This window comes from Protobothrops mucrosquamatus, unplaced genomic scaffold, assembly GCF_001527695.2.
Source record: "Protobothrops mucrosquamatus isolate PMUCROS unplaced genomic scaffold, P.Mucros_1.0 scaffold2074, whole genome shotgun sequence".
Classification (NCBI taxonomy): Eukaryota; Metazoa; Chordata; class Lepidosauria; order Squamata; family Viperidae; genus Protobothrops; species Protobothrops mucrosquamatus.
Genome location: NW_015388178.1, coordinates 282,434 through 302,272, shown reverse-complemented (window position 1 = coordinate 302,272; position 19,839 = coordinate 282,434). Strand labels below are relative to the sequence as shown.

Sequence of the window (19,839 nt, the reverse complement as noted above, 5' to 3'; positions counted from 1 at the left end):
GGAAATCAGCAGAAACATATTCCTTTGTGGCTTACACAGTGCCAGTAGTGCCAATTTCTCATGTAGCACCTGAATAAAACACCCTATTTTTCACAACTTGTTTAATCAGGCACACATAAATTATAGTTGTTAGTGTATGGCATCACCCACACATAAATAGTCACTTTGTAATATTGTTTGCTCAAAGGCTCAATATTATTTGACTCTTCTAAGTTAACCATCTTTCTTGCTTCAGTTACAGTACATGCCAATAGTCTTCCTCTTGGAATAATTATAAAGCTGCCTTTTAAAAACTGAACAGGTAACCCTTGAATACCAGGTGGTTATTTCCAATAAGTATTTTTTTTCCCTTCCAATCATTTATTTCCTTCACAAGCTGAGATTTCCACATGTCTACATTTTAATCAAAATTCCCATTTAGCATTTGATACTGAAAGAGCACATGGGAAGGGGGAAAGCAAGAGAGAAATTCATTTACTTCATGAAATGAGTTTTCACTCTTTGAACTGGCTGGAAATGTAAGGAACCTATCCTTGACTTTGGCTTGTAGCAATGTACAGCCCAGTGTATCCACTGTCACGTAAAGACCTCAATCATATAAAGACCTCAATATTAATACTTCATTCTCCACAGAGAAGGAAGCCAACTCCAAACATAAATGTAAGAATCTGCCTATATCGTTTAATAAGTAAGGAACACAGGTGAAGCTAGCCGAACTTCAATCTGCCTACACAATCCAATTTTTATGGCAGTATAATTAAAATGACCTTCAGGACAGCTGATCAAACAGTTTTGTCCATCTCAAAGTGCCTGGAATAGGTACAAGATTACAAAGATACAAAGCATCTATGTGAAGTCTATTTAAACAGAGAATTTCCCTATGCCATAAAGCAGCTTTTCCCCAAAATAACTAGAAGACCCTGACAGTGCATCGGAAAATGTGCATTTACAGATGGAAAAGATGATTATCGTGACCAGTAGTTGAATCCCAGATAGCAGACAAGAAATAATGTGGTTTTTCTTCTTCAATAATATTCTCAAATAAAACAAATAAGCACAGGTTACCATTTACCTCCTTCTCCAGAAAAAGATACTGTTAATTAGCATATGACCTGAAAGATTACAGATATGCATGAAGAACCACACATCAAGGACCTGCAACAAACAGGTCTTCATAGTCATTTCTGTCTACTAGTAAATAAATTTATTATACATGTCTTTCATCAGCTTGTCATCTCCTACTGAATTGTTAAAAGCCTCAATATACATTAACTCAGATTTCTTAGATAAGCATGGAAGACACTTAGGTTTCAAATTTCAGTAGGCCACAAAAGTAGTACCGTAGTACTGCCTGCCTGCCAGCCAATGCTTAAATCACCCAGTACCAACTTAGGCTGATATTGTGCCAAAGTAGATCAGGCGAGGCCAGAATGCCAAGCAATCCCAACAGCCTGAATCATGGCACTGACTCTTAAGGGAAACTGGTATTATCAAACTATTTAATTTGTTAACATTAGTCACTGGCCAATTTTTAGACACATATAAAGTTAAAATTCCGTCTATTACAGCTTCTTGGGACTGTATCCCCCCCTTTCATTACTCTAAAAATCTAAAAGTATCCATTATATTGATTCTGTAAACAGCTTAGAGAGGGCTGTAAAGCACTATGAAGTGGTATATACTGTAAGTCTGTTATTGCTATTAGATGAAGAAACTACACTTTTAGAAACTCCAAATAAACATCTGATACAAATAAGAACATCTTGATATTATAAAGTTCTATAATGATACTCTCTTTGCTCCAACTGTTAACATTCCCCCTTTAAAACTACTGATAGTAATGTTTGCTTCCATATGCGTCAAGCAATGCTAACATTGCCAGCTCTGGTATAAGACTGAATAATAACAAAGGATTTCCTCAGTATCTGAAAATACTGAATTTATTAGACCCGAACACCCTAAAAAACTACCCTGCTTGGAATTGACTATATTTTTAGATACTACCTTAATGATACTTAGATCCTTGGATAGGATTTGAATTATTAAGTTTCCATCAGTCTTAGACTGTGAAACTAACTGTAGATTACTCATGCATAATAATGAAGTTATAAGAGTATTGCTAACACTACCATTCCTTGCATCTCAGGATTTGTATCCAGATGTAGGAATATCTGACTTNGTTTTTAATATAGATATTATTGTATTATTGTATTGTGGTTTTTATGAGGCTGTTAGCCGCCCTGAGTCCTATGAGGAGAAGGGCGGGGTACAAATTAAATTATTATTATTATTATTATTATTATTATTATTATTATTATTATTATTATTATTATTATTATTATTATTATTATTATTATTATTATTATTATTATTATATTTCAAAGTATACTTTACATTTTTCAACAATCATATAACACTGAATGTGATGTATGTTCTACTTCAATTTCTATTATGTTATCACTGAAAATTACATGATTATGGCAAAATAGAGAAGAATTTCTCCATAAATATAAGTTTCTAGTCCACAGGTTTTGAGCAGGCAGCATTTATACTAGCCCATGTACGTGTGTGCCCTCAAACCAGTTTTTGAAACTTGGCAATTGTCTGGACTAGCCCTAGAGTTTTCGTGGTAAGATTTGGAAGTGCTTTGCCCTTGCCAACTTCCTAGGGCTCAAAAAGATTCCAATATAAGTAGTACTGATTATTCATACTTTATTCTCCCAGTTGCCCCTCCTTTGCCTTTCTTTTTTTAAAATATTTTATTAATTTTCCAATTTTACATTTAAGTATTTAAAAAGCAATGTGGTAGCTGGGTTAATCAATAGTTCGATAACAAAATCTTTAGTACAATCTCAAGTTACAACCTCAAATATTTCCTCTCTTTTTCCCTTAACATTTACTGTCTCGTATTTAAGCTAATACAGTTCTTATTATATCAACTCAGTAAAAACATCGTTATTACATTTATCAATAAATTTTAGCTTATACGTATCTTAATTATTTTTACATTCAATCTTCATAAACAATCCATATCCTGTTATTAATTTTTCCCAATTTTTAAGTTCCCATTAATATTCCAATTTAACCTTTGATATTTATAATTTTCAGGCTTTAGGTAACCAAGATTTCCCTTACTTCAATTCATAACAGAATCTAATATCCAAAATACACATTTTATCTATTTAAATATAATCTTGTTCTATTTCCTAAAAGTTATCTATTTCCCACCATATTAAATCTTCTACTTAATAATACAATATCCCCTTTAATAAATCAAAACCATTATATATATTACCTGGGTCATTCAATAAATCAAACATATTCATAATTTTGTTAGGTCTAATTTTAAATATTAAATAGATAAAATCCTTATTTTCAACTAATTTCCAAATATTTTAAATCTAATGACCAAAATTCCCCTTATCTCAACTTCTCCCTTTAACTCTGAAATTAATAATATGAAATCCCCTTTAATAAATCAAAACCCCAATTTTCTTCAGCCTTATTCTGGCTTTCTTCCTTTGCCAACTAGGCTTCCATATCAGTGCGTTTAGATCGTCAGATAGATCTCCCTCTATTATTATATATGTTATTTGAAATAAAGGAGACCATTTAATTGCCGTTTTTTTTAGAAGGACTAGCCCATGCTGGCTCAGGAATTCTGGGAGTTGAAGTCCATGAGTTATAAAAAAGCCAAGGTTGCCTACCCCTGGACTAGCCCATTTGTATTCATTAGGTTGTCTCCCTATTATTCCAATTCCCCATGATATGTTTATCTTCCATTCAATCTGTTCTTCTTCTTTCTCAAATTTCTTCCGATTTATATAGAAAGTCTTTTCCATTTTCAGTGTTGTCACTCCCTTTTCCGGATTTTTCATTAACTGTATTTGTTGGTCAATTGAGTTCTCTGTCTTAATATTTGATTGTTCCATTTCTTCTGTTATCTTCTGCGTTGTTAGTTCTTTGGTTGTAGTTAGTTCTTTGGGTTTGTGAATCTAAGCTGGCGTCTTGATCTTTTATGTTAGGTCTTATTTTATCACAAGCTGAAAGAATGATTTCATGTATTGCTTTCAGCATGGAAAGGATCTTTTCCTGATCTTCATGCATCTTTTTCACGTGTTTATAGTAGAAATTGTTTGTCAAGCAAGATTTTATAGTCCAAGGTATTTCATCATCTCATATAGTAACCAATATGCCTCAAATAAAGAGATAGGAAGGCAATTCCCCACATAAACTCTGAAAGTCAGTAAAGATTTACATTCACAATTCAAGTAGGCCAGTTATGCCATCCAGCTGTTCTCTTACAGCTGAGTTTCTCACAGGTGGTGCCAAGGTCAGAACAGTCTTATCTAAGGTCTGGGCTTCGAGCCAAGTCTCTTTTAGGAAATAACAAGTTGTAATACCAAACTTCGCCACAAGATGTCACTGATGCCATTTAAGGTTTTTTAAGTCCAAAATTTTTATAATCCTTTTTCCAATTTTATTTCTTTTTTGTAGATAAAAGCAAAAGTCTCCAATAAAAATAGGAAAATTTTTGGTCCCCAAGTTTCAGGAACATATAAATCCAATTAGATTAAAGTTGTTCTTTTAGTGCTTTAATTCCCCTGGGTAGTCAGTTGCCGCTATTCTTAGAGGGTGGGATAGAAATTCCCTTCCCTCTCTCCTCACAAGGGGAAAAATACTTCAGGCAGCTTTTACAGGAAAAGAAAGTACTTAGGGTAAAGAGAAGTTCAGATCTCACTCAGTTTCATCCGCATTGCTTTCAAAGTGCTTGGTGGTAAGTTTGACTTCGGCTGTCTGCAGCCTAGTGACGGGCCAAATTACTATGGCCAGTCTTTCCTCCGCCGATTTGGAGAGCTGTCCCGGATCAAGTGGAAGGGCTACCGCCCTCCCATGATCAAGCAGGGGTCCCCTCATTGCTTGTTGTCCCTACAGGGCGACTTTTGTCCCTTTCCAGGGTCCCCTAGCGGAGCGAAACTGACTGCAGAAGACGGAGCTCGCCTTCCAGTGGCTGCAGCGGCCGTGACAGCAAACCGGAAGTCCCTCCTTTGCTTTTCTTATAGTTATAGAAAATGGTGGGATTCACACCAGTTCGGCAGAACCGTTACCTAATTTTTTGTTGAGTTCAATGAACCAGTTGGAAAGGACTGACTGGTTTGTAAGTCTTTCCCCTTTTCTTGGAAATGACTTCATTTCCCCCCCCAACCCCAAGTTCTTAGCCTCTCTTTCAAGAACCATGATGTTCGTGTTGGCGTGACCAGTTCCTCTTTCAGTATGCAGCCACTGCATCCCAGTTGCAGGAGCGCCCTCTGTAGCCAGATGTCGCTCGGCCTTTGTTTTGCCTTCTTCCCGAGTCACCAGAGCATCTCTTGCCTAAACTTGGAGGGGGAGGACAGGGGGAAGGCCTCACTCGGGCTGCAGCGGCCCTAAGGTAAGTGGGTGCAGGGCGCCTGTGGCAGCTCCACCTCTCCACCCCCGCCCTAGTTTGATTTTTACATGTGTATTAGATATTATTTAATATTTTTTCATTAACATTTTAAAACTCTTTCTTATAACATAACCTAGTTTTGTATACCTCTTTTATTGTTCTTATTTAAGTATTAAATGCACGAAATAATAAACTACCTTTCGGTATATCATTTTTTTATACTTAAAACGGTCATTAGGGCAGATAACTGGTTGTTAAATTATTTGAATCCCACCACTGGTTATAGATAATGGGAATTGCAATGTCAAACTGGGAAATGCAACTCATAATTCTATAGTCTTCCTTGCTTTGCTATATATTTCTTCCAGAAGTTCATTAAAATATTTCCTAAGAGTTATAGATGAAGTTTTACCTATGTGAACAGCTATTTGTTTATCAATCAAATTTGTAAGGCTGTCTGACTCTATAATGACAACAATTGGTGCAGAACATGAGAAACAGATTAAGCAACACCCATTAAAGGAAACAAATGTGGACTTGGAAAGAATTAAATAATGCAGCATGTTAGAAAAGGTGCTTCTCGTAAGGGTCCAATACCCAATCCACTTCAAGGCCCGGGGGCAAGACCAAGTTAGTAGGAGTAATATGAATCTGTTAATTTAAGCTAACTGATTTGAAAACTTAACACTTAAAAATGACTCTGGACAACAAGATTCAGAACTGATAAAGAAAATAAAGCAGCAATTAATAAACAAGTATAAGTTATCCAGAAGAATCAGTATACCCTCAACAATGGCAAAGACCACTCCTAAGGACTCATATTAGCTCAAGAGCTGGGAGATGAATCCGGATTTGGTCCTTTTTAAATGAGGCTAGGTGAAGACCATGCANAATTGACTATATTTTTAGATACTACCTTAATGATACTTAGATCCTTGGATAGGATTTGAATTATTAAGTTTCCATCAGTCTTAGACTGTGAAACTAACTGTAGATTACTCATGCATAATAATGAAGTTATAAGAGTATTGCTAACACTACCATTCCTTGCATCTCAGGATTTGTATCCAGATGTAGGAATATCTGACTTCATATGCATCTATTCCCAACTAAAATGGGAATACTTTTGCTTCCTGCCCTCATCTATATTTGGCATCATTTTTAATTCTTTAATCTTTCCATCCTCATAGTCAACTCTGTTCCTGTTCCTGCTCAGATTTCCCCTTTGTCATTTACTGTAAGCAAAGCCAATACACTTCTACAATTTATATCTACTTCATGGGGGTTTTTTTTTCCTCAAAAATTTTTCCTATGCTTTTTTTCCCTGTCCCTGTATTGACCTTTGCCAGCTAAGATATCAACTATTAAACAGTCATCATTCTTAGAGTCTATAAAGATGGAAACATCACTCTGATGACTGAAGCTAGTATGCTTTTTTTCTTTTTAAAATTATATTTCAAAGTATACTTTACATTTTTCAACAATCATATAACACTGAATGTGATGTATGTTCTACTTCAATTTCTATTATGTTATCACTGAAAATTACATGATTATGGCAAAATAGAAAAGAATTTCTCCATAAATATAAGTTTCTAGTCCACAGGTTTTGAGCAGGCAGCATTTATACTAGCCCGTGTACGTGTGTGTGCCCTCAAACCAGTTTTTGAAACTTGGCAATTGTCTGGACTAGCCCTAGAGTTTTTGTGGTAAGATTTGGAAGTGCTTTGCCCTTGCCAACTTCCTACGGCTCAAAAAGATTCCAATATAAGTAGTACTGATTATTCATACTTTATTCTCCCAGTTGCCCCTCCTTTGCCTTTCTTTTTTTATAATATTTTATTAATTTTCCAATTTTACATTTAAGTATTTAAAAAGCAACGTGGTGGCTGGGTTAATCAATAGTTCGGTAACAAAATCTTTAGTACAATCTCAAGTTACAACCTCAAATATTTCCTCTCTTTTTCCCTTAACATTTACTGTCTCGTATTTAAGCTAATACAGTTCTTATTATATCAACTCAGTAAAAACATCGTTATTACATTTATCAATAAATTTTAGCTTATACGTATCTTAATTATTTTTACATTCAATCTTCATAAACAACCCATATCCTGTTATTAATTTTTCCCAATTTTTAAGTTCCCATTAATATTCCAATTTAACCTTTGATATTTATAATTTTCAGGCTTTAGGTAACCAAGATTTCCCTTACTTCAATTCATAACAGAATCTAATATCCAAAATACACATTTTATCTATTTAAATATAATCTTGTACTATTTCCTAAAAGTTATCTATTTCCCACCATATTAAATCTTCTACTTAATAATACAATATCCCCTTTAATAAATCAAAACCATTATATATATATTACCTGGGTCATTTCAATAAATCAAACATAATTCATAATTTTGTTAGGTCTAATTTTTAAATATTAAACAGATAAAATCCTTATTTTCAACTAATTTCCAAATATTTTAAATCTAATGACCAAAATTCCCCTTATCTCAACTTCTCCCTTTAACCCTGAAATTAATAATATGAAATCCCCTCTAATAAATCAAAACCCCAATTTTCTTCAGCCTTATTCTGGCTTTCTTCCTTTGCCAACTAGGCTTCCATATCAGTGCGTTTAGATCGTCAGATAGATCTCCCTCTATTATTATATATGTTATTTGAAATAAAGGAGACCATTTAATTGCCTTTTTTTTAGAAGGACTAGCCCATGCTGGCTCAGGAATTCTGGGAGTTGAAGTCCATGAGTTATAAAAAAGCCAAGGTTGCCTACCCCTGGACTAGCCCATTTGTATTCATTAGGTTGTCTCCCTATTATTCCAATTCCCCATGATTCCCTTGATATGTTTATCTTCCATTCAATCTGTTCTTCTTCTTTCTCAAATTTCTTCCGATTTATATAGAAAGTCTTTTCCATTTTCAGTGTTGTCACTCCCTTTTCTGGATTTTTCATTAACTGTATTTGTTGGTCAATTGAGTCCTCTGTCTTAATATTTGATTGTTCCACTTCTTCTGTTATCTTCTGCGTTGTTAGTTCTTTGGTTGTAGTTAGTTCTTTGGGTTTGTGAATCTAAGCTGGCGTCTTGATCTTTTATGCTAGGTCTTATTTTATCACAAGCTGAAAGAATGGTTTCATGTATTGCTTTCAACATGGAAAGGATCTTTTCCTGGTCTTCATGCATCTTTTTCACGTGTTTATAGTAGAAATTGTTTGTCAAGCAAGATTTTATAGTCCAAGGTATTTCATAATCTCATATAGTAACCAATATGCCTCAAATAGAGATAGGAAGGCAATTCCCCACATAAACTCTGAAAGTCAGTAAAGATTTACATTCACAGTTCAAGTAGGCCAGTTATGTCATCCAGCTGTTCTCTTACAGCTGAGTTTCTCACAGGTGGTGCCAAGGTCAGAAGAGTCTTATCTAAGGTCTGGGCTTCGAGCCAAGTCTCTTTTAGGAAATAACAAGTTGTAATACCACGCTTCGCCACAAGATGTCACTGATGCCATTTAAGGTTTTTTAAGTCCAAAATTTTTATAATCCTTTTTCCAATTTTATTTCTTTTTTGTAGATAAAAGCAAAAGTCTCCAATAAAAATAGGAAAATTTTTGGTCCCCAAGTTTCAGGAACATATAAATCCAATTAGATTAAAGTTGTTCTTTTAGTGCTTTAATTCCCCTGCGTAGTCAGTTGCCGCTATTCTTAGAGGGTGGGATAGAAATTCCCTTCCCTCTCTCCTCACAGGGGGAAAAATACTTCAGGCAGCTTTTACAGGAAAAGAAAGTACTTAGGGTAAAGAGAAGATCAGATCTCACCCAGTTTCATCCGCGTTGCTTTCAAAATGCTTGGTGGTAAGTTTGACTTCAGCTGTCTGCAGCCTAGTGACAGGCCATATTACTATGGCCAGTCTTTCCTCCGCCGATTTGGAGGGCTGCCCCGGATCAAGTGGAAGGGCTACCGCCCTCCTACGATCAAGCAGGGGTCCCCTCATTGCTTGTCGCCCCTACAGGGCGACTTTTGTCCCTTTCCACGGTCCCCTAGCGGTGCGAAACTGACTGCAGAAGACGGAGCTCGCCTTCCAGTGGCTGCGGCGGCCGCGGCAGCAAATCGGAAGTTCCTCCTTTGCTTTTTTTATAGTTATAGAAAATGATGGGATTCACACCAGTTCACACCAGTTCGGCAGAACCGTTACCTAATTTTTTGTTGAGTTCAATGAACCGGTTGGAAAGGACTGACTGGTTTATAAGTCTTTCCCCTTTTCTTGGAAACGACTTCATTTTCCCCTCCCACCCCAAGTTCTTAGCCTCTCTTTCAAGAACCATGATGTTCGTGTTGGCGTGACCAGTTCCTCTTTCAGTATGCAGCCACTGCATCCCAGTTCCAGGAGCGCCCTCTGTAGCCAGATGTCGCTAGGCCTTTGTTTTGCCTTCTTCCCAAGTCACCAGAGCGTCTCTTGCCTAAACTTGGAGGGGGAGGACAGGGGGAAGGCCTCACTCGGGCTGCAGCGGCCCTAAGGTAAGTGGGTGCAGGGCGCCTGTGGCAGCTCCACCTCTCCACCCCCGCCCTAGCTTGATTTTTACATGTGTATTAGATATTATTTAATATTTTTTCATTAACATTTTAAAACTCTTTCTTATAACATAATCTAGTTTTGTATACCTCTTTTATTGTTCTTATTTAAGTATTAAATGCATGAAATAATAAACTACCTTTTGGTATATCATTTTTTTATACTTAAAACGGTCATTAGGGCAGAGAACTGGTTGTTAAATTATTTGAATCCCACCACTGGTTATAGATAATGGGGATTGCAATGTCAAACTGGGAAATGCAACTCATAATTCTATAGTCTTCCTTGCTTTGCTATATATTTCTTCCAGAAGTTCATTAAAATATTTCCTAAGAGTTATAGATGAAGTTTTACCTATGTGAACAGCTATTTGTTTATCAATCAAATTTGTAAGGCTGTCTGACTCTATAATGACAACAATTGGTGCAGAACATGAGAAACAGATTAAGCAACACCCATTAAAGGAAACAAATGTGGACTTGGAAAGAATTAAATAATGCAGCATGTTAGAAAAGGTGCTTCTCGTAAGGGTCCAATACCCAATCCACTTCAAGGCCCAGGGGCAAGACCAGGTTAGTAGGAGTAATATGAATCTGTTAATTTAAGCTAATTGATTTGAAAACCTAATGCTTAAAATGACTCTGGACAACAAGATTCAGAACTGATAAAGAAAATAAAGCAGCAATTAATAAACAAGTATAAGTTATCCAGAAGAATCAGTATACCCTCAACAATGGCAAAGACCACTCCTAAGGACTCATATTAGCTCAAGAGCTGGGAGATGAATCCGGATTTGGTCCTTTTTAAATGAGGCTAGGTGAAGACCATGCAAATCTCAGGGTTCCACGTAGTAAGAATAGAGACAGAAAAGATGAGCTTCCTGGGACCCAACAAATGACAATTCTGTCAGATTGCATGGGACAGGCAGATGTTATGGGACACAGTCCTTCAATTAACTGCATACTATGACACGCTTGTAACTTCCCATGCCATTTTATTCTGGAGGAGCTCTAGCTTCCTAATGGTCTTCAAGGACATTTCAACAGTTTGCACCTGTAGTGACTAATCTAGTATGAATGACAGCCCAAATGGCCTTCTTGCCTAGAAAAGCATGTAATTAGTATACAAAATGAATCTGTATGAAGGACCTCCTGCTTAACAGAGTTGAGATTTGTAACTTCATAACATGCAAGTCATTACCATTCCTGGCAATGCTTTTCTACTGGAATTTTCTAGTAATACTTGACTGATCAGGTACTGCACTTAACACTACCCAGAAACCACTAGAAATCTCTAGTTTTTCTTCCTAGCTGAACCTCTACATTGCAAGTTGCCATAGATTCCTGCTGTGCAGTACAATCACAAAAATAACATTGTCATTCTCAGAAAATCTTAATTTTCTGTGAAATCAAACAATTTCAACTAAGTAAGCATGATAATAATTATTAATGAAAATTTGAAGAGTACAGGCTGTACCACTGAGTTGTATTCCATTCAATACCTTATTTGAGTTTAGTTTTCAGGTGAGTTGTACATCCACTTAGTTATCATGCCCATACATAAGCAGCTTTCCAGTTAGAATATTATGGAATACTTTCTCAATTGTTTTCCGAAAATCAAGACATACTACATTTACAGCATTCCTACAATCTGCTAAATAACTTTTCTTATCATGGATGAATTCTCAATCATCCAGGCAGAGTTATCTGAAGTTGTCTGAAAGTTGAATCATTGCAACTGGACTAATTTTTAGTTTGAGAGACATTTCACTGCCCATCCAGGCAGCTTCCTCAGTCAGAGCAAGGCAATTAAGCAGAGAGTCATTGGGATGTACCAACTCTTGCCACACCAACCTCCTCCCCAAAGTGTTCAGTTGCAATGATTCAACTGTATGTGGCAGGAGTTGGTATGTTCCAACAAGTCTCTGCGTAACTGCCTTGCTTTGACTGAGGAAGCTGCCTGGATGCGCAGTGAAACGTCTCTCAAACTAAAAATTAGTCCAGCTGTAATGATTCAACTTCAGACAACTTTTCTTATCCAAAGTAAGAAATACTTTTTCAATGCTTTAAATGAAGAGCCTCATATAGAAAGATCTGAAACACAGACCAACAGCTTTTAAAGTAATATACTGCATCGCTTAAATGGCCTAATAGAGGAAATTATACAAAGTTCAAATTCATAGGTCAGATCAAAGTCCAGAATTCTATTCTATTTAATTCTGTTTGAAGACAAGTCATGAATTTGATTACACAGAACACTCTTCCTTGATAAAAGGTTTCACAGTCTTATCACAGATGAAACTGGACAGCTTATTAAGGAGAGACTTTAAAAGCAAGTCAAGTGTAGCTGTAAGCTTTTAAGTAACTAACAGATGAAATTATTTTGAAATGTGTATTTAAAAAAAAACACTTATCCCATACTTACTAGTGTATTAGAAATCCAACATGAGTTGAATTACTAATACCTTTCTCTTAAGTTATATTTATAATTACACTGAGAATTCAATCAGTTTCTCTAATCACAGTATCTTGGAAAAAACCTGAGATAATCTTTAGTTTAGCCATTTACATATCTCTCAGCTGTCTACTACCCATGCTTAGAAGTTGTAAGAAATATTGTAGTTGTTCTTTCTATCTTAATAGGTTTAAGGTATATATAAGATATCTAAGAGCGGTGGTGGCATAGTGGTTAGAATGCAGTATTGCAGGCTAATTCTGCCCACAGCCAGGAGTTTGATTCTGACTAGCTCAAGGTTGACTCAGCCTTCCATCCTTCCAAGGTCAGTAAAATGAGGACCCAGATTGTTGGGGGCAATAGGCTGACTCTGTAAAGCGCTTAGAGAGGGCTGTAAAGCACTGTGAAGCGGTATATAAGTCTAAGTGCTATAGCATGGGTGTCAAACTCGCAACGTCACGTGACGTGTCACGATATATCGTGACTTTTTTCCCATTGCCTGCAATGGGTGGGCGCGGTTTTGGCATGACGCATCCAGCTGGCAGTTTGACACCCCTGTGCCATAGCTATTATCTTTTACATAAATGAGCGAACAATCTTTTCTACTACTCCAAACTCTCTACCTGGAAGAATCCGCTCCAACGATCTGTTCACAAAGGACCACCATTATTTCTTGCCTCCACCCTTTTCCTTTACCCACCCCTTTCCTGCCTGTAAATGTTGAGAAGCAAAACAAGCTAAAGGCACATTTATGTACCTCAAAAGTTTCCACATCAGTTGTGACTACTCAACTTCCTCCCATACATGTTCCATCTGAAGCCCATTTTACTTTTAAAAATAGTCTGTACTACTTGCTTTACCTCTACTTGATAATGGAAGTGCAGAGCTGCAGTCCGAATAACAGCCAGCAATCAATAACAAGATAGGTAGAGCTGCACACAGAACTAGATAGGTTTGGCTACTGAGTTAAAGCGCCAATACTAAATAGATTGGGTGGTCTTTCCATAGACTTAGCAAGAGGAGTCAGTTGCAGGCTGTAGTATTGTTTGTAGCTGATTAATCCTTCAACAAGAAAGATTCATATTATAATGGGAGTTATGATGAGCTATTAGACGCAAATAAGAGCAATTATTTATTTATTTAAGCAATTTATTAAGGCTGAGTCCCTGGGAGTAGGAATTAGATAAGCTATACATAGTTTATTCAGTGATGACATCTGGTGGTTCAGAAAAAAAAAAGAATTCAGATTATAGCTTTAAAATCCTGAATGCACTCTAGCACAGAGTAGACCAATATTAGCTTTTAAAGTTGCAACTACATGAAGTGGTTTAATAATTTTAATAAATATATTTACTTACTTTTGTTAAAATAATAAATTATATTAATGTTATAGTTTTAGTTTTATTAAATTAAATTTATATTAGTTTTAACTAACATAGCACATTCCATTTGCTAGGGAACTTTACACATCCAGCTTTATTGAATTCAACAGCCAAGAAATTCTAGCTAAAGTATCCCTTTTTTTATTTTAAACTGGTGCAATTTTGTAGTCTCTTGCTAGCAATAGGGAGGCATTACAGCAAAAGAAAAAATTGTCCCAGCCCTGAAGAACAAACAAAGCAGAATGAGGTCAGCTTGAGTACAGGTATCCAGATACAGTCCTATTTCCTATTAATCACATAAAAAAACAAAATTACATAATATAGTATTTCATACATTGAATCACACCAATATAGAAATGTCCTCCTTGTAATAAGACTGTTTGGAGGTCAAGTTAATCATTACACTGAATTATGAGGTCAGTGGGAGGAAAGGTAATCTTCAGAAACTTCAGTGCCACATTTTCGTTTTTTTCACTGTCATTTTAACAGCTGTAGTTAAACTCCATTAAACAGCCTTGGAGAAGAAAGGAAACTCTACTTCTGCTTAAGAGACAAAAGATTCTTGCTATGCAAGCAAAAAAGCAGGCTAAAAAAATGTATCAGAAGATTTATGCGTTTTCTGCCTTCAAGGCTGGGTGTTGAACAGTTTCGCTGTTTCAGGCAATTATAAATGCTAGTTATTTGGACCTGATAAACCACAATGTGTTTTATTCAAATTTTAAGATCCATATATTTGGTAGTCTCTTTCCACCCCTACCCTCATGATCCAAAAGCTTTACCTGCGAAAGATTTATATGATCTGAAGAGTAGTTCAGATACTCAGTATTTCAGGGTATTTTTTATTATTATTTTTTACTATTATTATTGTTTTAATGCTTTCATTTGCTGGTCTGCAACCGTAATAAAGATTGATCAATGGCTTTACCTGCCCAGAGATAATCTCAGAGGCAACTCAACTCATTATCTAGCCCTCCTAATCTGCTGTGGTTAGTTCTCATGACTGCTCCATTTTCAGCTCATTACACCCACATGATATATGGCCAAGCTACAATCTCATAAAATGACGTATCTCAGGGAAGGTCCTGTAGTGTAAGAGGGAATAGCAAACTAGCGCCTCTCCTGATATTAAACCGATTTCTAGAAATCACTTTTCTCACCACCACCACCCCAACATCCAACTGAAACCAGTACTTTGCAGGCATGTACGATGCCCCCATGTCTTTACGGGGAAATCCCTCCTCTCACATCAAAATTTCCTAACGTGTGAAACAGAAGTCATCCTACCCCTGTCCTACCCAAACCGGCAGCTTTCAGGTTAGCCTCCCACAAGAGGGTTGGGTGTTTTGATATTTTTTTTTTTGTTTTAAATTGCGAATGTTTTTTTTTTTTTAGCAGAGAGCACCATAGCAGAGATTAGCGAAGGAGAGGGCAGGGGCCACCGAGGCAACGGGACCGGGCGCGCCGCATCCTTAAACTCGAGTTCAAACTTCCCACGAAGAGTTAAAAAAANGGGGGGGGGGGGGGGGGGGTCAAAAAAGAAGAAGAAGAAAAAAAAGAACGAGAAGGGGGCAAGAAATCGCTTCCCCGGCGCTGCGTCCCCAAAACGCCCACGGGGACCTTGCGTTGCCAGCAAGGGCGAGGAGGAGGAGGAGGAGGAGGAGAAGAAGAAGAAAGAAGACGCGGGAGGGGCTGGAAGGGTCCTCTCTTCTCCCTCGCCCCCCCCTCCCGGCCCGCTTCTACTGGAAGGCATTAGCGCCCCAAAGCTCAACCTGGCTTTTTCCCCGCCCGCTTCAAAAGAGAGAGAAAAAGAAAGAAGCGGCTTTCTTCCTTTTCTCCAGAGCTGACCACGTGCAGCCCGGCACCCTCCTGGACTCGAGCGCGGCGCCGAGATCCGCCGCGGAGTAAGCTTCCCCCCCCCCCCCACCACCACCACCACCCCACCCCGGCGGCTGGTTCGCTACTCACCGCTAAGACCGCTTGGAAGCAAAAGACCAAGGCGCTCAGCCCCGCGATCGCGCTGACCCTCATCCTCTCGCCGTCCGTGAAGCAAGCCGCGTTTTTTTTCAAAGGAACCCGACGAAAGCCGACCTGGGCTTCCTCTTCTCCGCCGCCTTCGCTTCGCTGCCCAAAAAAAAAAAAAGGCGCTCTTGGGGAGGAAGCGAGGCTCGACTCTGCCTTTTGCTAATAGAAATCAAAGGGTCCCGCCCACCAGAAGGCAGCCCCGCCCAGACCTGCCACGCCCCCTCCTCCTCGCACCATAAGCGGCGTTTCCTGCTTTCGGCCGCTTGTATTTATTCCCCGGCCCGCGTAATTCTCCCTCTAGTGAGGGATAGGGCTCCGCTTGTTTTTTCTCTCAGCCTGGGTTTCTTGAAATCGCCACCATCACCGCCGGTGGTTGGTTGATTGATTGATTGATTGATTGGTCGACCCCTCTGGGTACCCTCGGCCTTGCCTAAAAGCCGTTAAAGCTGCACGCCTCCTGGTTTCCAACTCCCTCCTCCGAGGTGCTATATGCTACCGCAGTACTTCAGACGATGTGGGAAGAAAAACGTAGAGGGAGGAACGGGGAGGGGGGGGGAGAGAAGAGCCGTTAATCCGTACGTCTCCTCCGAATAAACGAGAGAAAGCCCCTAGCCGTGACCCGCGATACTATTCAGACGACCCTGTGTGTAACCTGAAAGTCCATCTTAAGAAAAAGGAAAATGCAGAACCTGCGAATAAGGCAGAGGAAGGCTCCGGGCTTCAAACGCTGGATCAGAATCGGCACTCTTGTCTTCTTCGATTCGCTTCAGTTCCTGAGCCTCCGAAGAAATCCAGTAGAAATGCTGATAATCGAAGATTTGTCATTCTGCTTTTTTAACAGCTCTTGATCTACAAGCTCCTGAAATCCTACGTGTTAGGTTTTTAACTCATGGAGTTATATAATTTTTACACACACATACAGAGAGAGAGAGAGAGAGAGAGAGAGATGCCGTAGCTATGCCTCAAAACTTGCTTGGTTTTCTGAAATTTGAAAATTAGCAATTATACTTAATAATTCACTTTTTTCCCCAGCTTCATCCTAAAGACGCTTCTTTCTGTGTGTTTACTGGAAAAACTTGTATCCTTTCATTTTTCTGTCAACAAAAGCCAAGCACATTTTCAGAGCAAGGCAAGGTTATTTGACAACATAAATAAACATATAGTTTCTCTTCAAGTCAATATTGGCTACTGGAGACTTCATCCCAGGTAGTTTTCCTGATGACAATACAGAAATGACCTGCCACTACCTCTTCTAGGATAGTATTTTATCTTTCAAGTCTATCCTTTAGAATTTAGATTGATAGTTGACACTCACCTAAATACTACCCAGATCCAAGTTTGCTAACTTTGTCAAATCAGCCAAAATTCACCCTAGTTTGGTGATTATAGAAAGCTACCATAATAAATTCACTTTATTTTACTCTGGAAAGAGTGCAGATAAGGGACTCTGAAGAGAGTTTCCAGAGATGCTGGAAAGACTGTAGAGAAGAGCAACAAAGATGATTAGGGGGCTGGAGGGTAAGATGTATGAAGAATGGTTGCAGGAATTGGGTATGTCTAGTCTACGAAAAGGACTAGGGAACAGTGTTCCAGTATTTGAGGGGCTGCCACAAAGAAGAGGGGGTCAATCTATTTTCCAAAGCACCCGAAGACATGACAAGAAGCAATGGATGGAAACTAATCAAGGAGAGAAGCAACCTAGAACTAAGGAGAAATTTCCTGACAACAATAAACTAGTGGAATGGCTTACCTTCAGAAGTTGTGGGTGCTCCAACACTGGAGGCTTTTAAAAAGAGACTGGATAGCCATTTGTCTGAAATGGTATAAGGTCTCTTGCTTGAGCAGGGGGTTCGACTAAAAGACCTCCAAGATCCCCCCACAACTCTTACTCTATATTCTGTATTTCTTCTACAGAAGTATGAATCCTTGTGTCTTTAAACGTTAGGCATTTGACCTTTCAACTTGCAGCAATATTTGATATCCAAAGCAATCCATAGATCCAGAGGTTGGAAAAGGAGAAGGACCATGAACCAGCAGTTACTCTAACCTAAATTATTCTCTTGCAAGAATAGTAATGCTTTCCTTGTTTTCAGCTGGCGATGGCAGGACACTCTACTCAGCCTCTTCCTTTCTTTCCAAACTGACCATTTTATTTTGTGGATGGAGAACATGTATCAGTTGTTTATGTGGACCTTATCCACAATTACACAGAAGTAAATTTGACTGGTTTCCATAGGTAGGACTTACTTCTAAGTAACCATGCATAGATTTTCTATATTAGATTCACACGTATAATTCTTACTGATAGGAACTTATCTTTCCTGAATATTTTAGACTAAAACAAAGACCTACAACCCTGAAAAACTCTTTTCCCCCCCCCTTAAAAGAAGCTTTTTATTTTATTGGAATGTGTTCATAGCCAAATTCCTGAGTAAACAGAACTAGTTATAGTGTGGGAATTACTCATAATTTCTATGATTACTCATAGAAATTAGAAAAAGGGTACCCATCATAAATTTACCTGGAAGGAAACCACAGGGTAACCTTGCGTCAAAAAGTATGCATAAGAGGGCAAATATTTACTACAGTGAACATGCATGTATGCATGCAAAAACCAGGTTCTGTGGGAAGATTTTCACACTTGTGGTCTAACTAGTAGACAATTACCTGCAAATAAGTGGTCTGTGGTTGGAAACAACCCCTTCAACAACACCAGTCATGTCTTTGAGATGTGAGAAAACGGAGATCCTCTCACCTTCTAACATATGAATACATTCCTTGTGGGAGATCTGACTTGAGGACATTTTACAAGACAATTGCACTAATTAACAGTTTTGGGTGAATGGTCTGAGGAAATATAACGCAGTTCATGCAGAAATGAAAATCTGCAACTTTAGCGGAAAGAATTTCCAGGAAACAATTAGACTTTAAATCTGATTCTGAATATAAATGTATTACTTTGGAATAAATGCAACCATCTTCATTTTGTTGATATGACTGAAGAGATTTTAGATGCCACATTATTGGATGAATGCCATTAAATTGGATAATTGTTAACTAAAGCAGTTTATTAAGAGCATAAAGAGAAAAGGCTGCTGGATCTAGATGAGAAGACAATACCTCAGTATTCTCTTACCAGTCAGACATTCTTTCTAATAAGCTGATAAAAGAGAGAATATTTCCCTTTGTCAAACACAAGAGTAATATGACAATTTGATGATGCCTGGCATACATACTGTGAAACAGTTAAATGTTCCTTTCATGTTTACGTTGTTAGCTTTTTTGCTCATAATCTGAAACTGAAAATAAGTTGTACTTGCCATGTATGTCAGTGGGCAATGTATTTTTTTGCAATGGATTTCAAAGTTAACTATATTATTTTAGGTCCAGTTTCTTTATTTGATGTGCCTTTTTTCCCTTTCAGATCCTGATTCCCAAGTTTTTATTGGCTTGTAGATAAATGGAAGTTTCTGTTCAGTGACGCACTAGTAGTTGGGAAATTATGGGTTTACGCTTGCAATCCTAACTCTTTCCCAGAAGTTTTTTTTTTTTTTTGTCTTTTCTCTCTTACATGAAACTCTTGCAAAAGTAAACCTACTTTTCCATTCTAAAGGACTTTTTGAAACAATCAATGTACCCTAAAGATATTTCTTGTTCAATGGCAAAAAATACAGGTAATCATCGGCTTGTGACCACAATTGAGCCCAAAATTTCTGTTGCTAAGCAAAATAGTTGTTAAGTGAATCTTGCTCCATTTTACAACCTTTCTTGCCACAACTGTTAAGTGAATCACTGCAGCTGTTAAATTAGTAATACGGTTGTTAAGTGAATCTGGCTTCCCCATTAACTTTGCTTGTCACAAGGTCACAAAAGGTGATCACATGACCCTGGGACACTGCACCCGTCATAAATATGAGTCAGTTGCCAAGCGTCTGAATTTTGATTACATGACCATGCTGCAATGGT

General features: G+C 37.9%; 1 protein-coding gene across 1 annotated transcript in view; it reads right to left on the bottom strand.

The window, feature by feature from the left end:
* Positions 1-16,033, bottom strand: part of SDC1 (syndecan 1) — a 34,039-nt gene extending 18,006 nt beyond the window's left edge. Inside the window, exon 1 of the mRNA XM_015824002.1 lies at positions 15,817-16,033. Coding sequence (XP_015679488.1) covers positions 15,817-15,879 — 63 coding nt within the window. The 5' untranslated portion in view covers positions 15,880-16,033. The remainder of the gene's footprint in view (positions 1-15,816) is intronic.
* Positions 16,034-19,839: the final 3,806 nt, after the last annotated feature.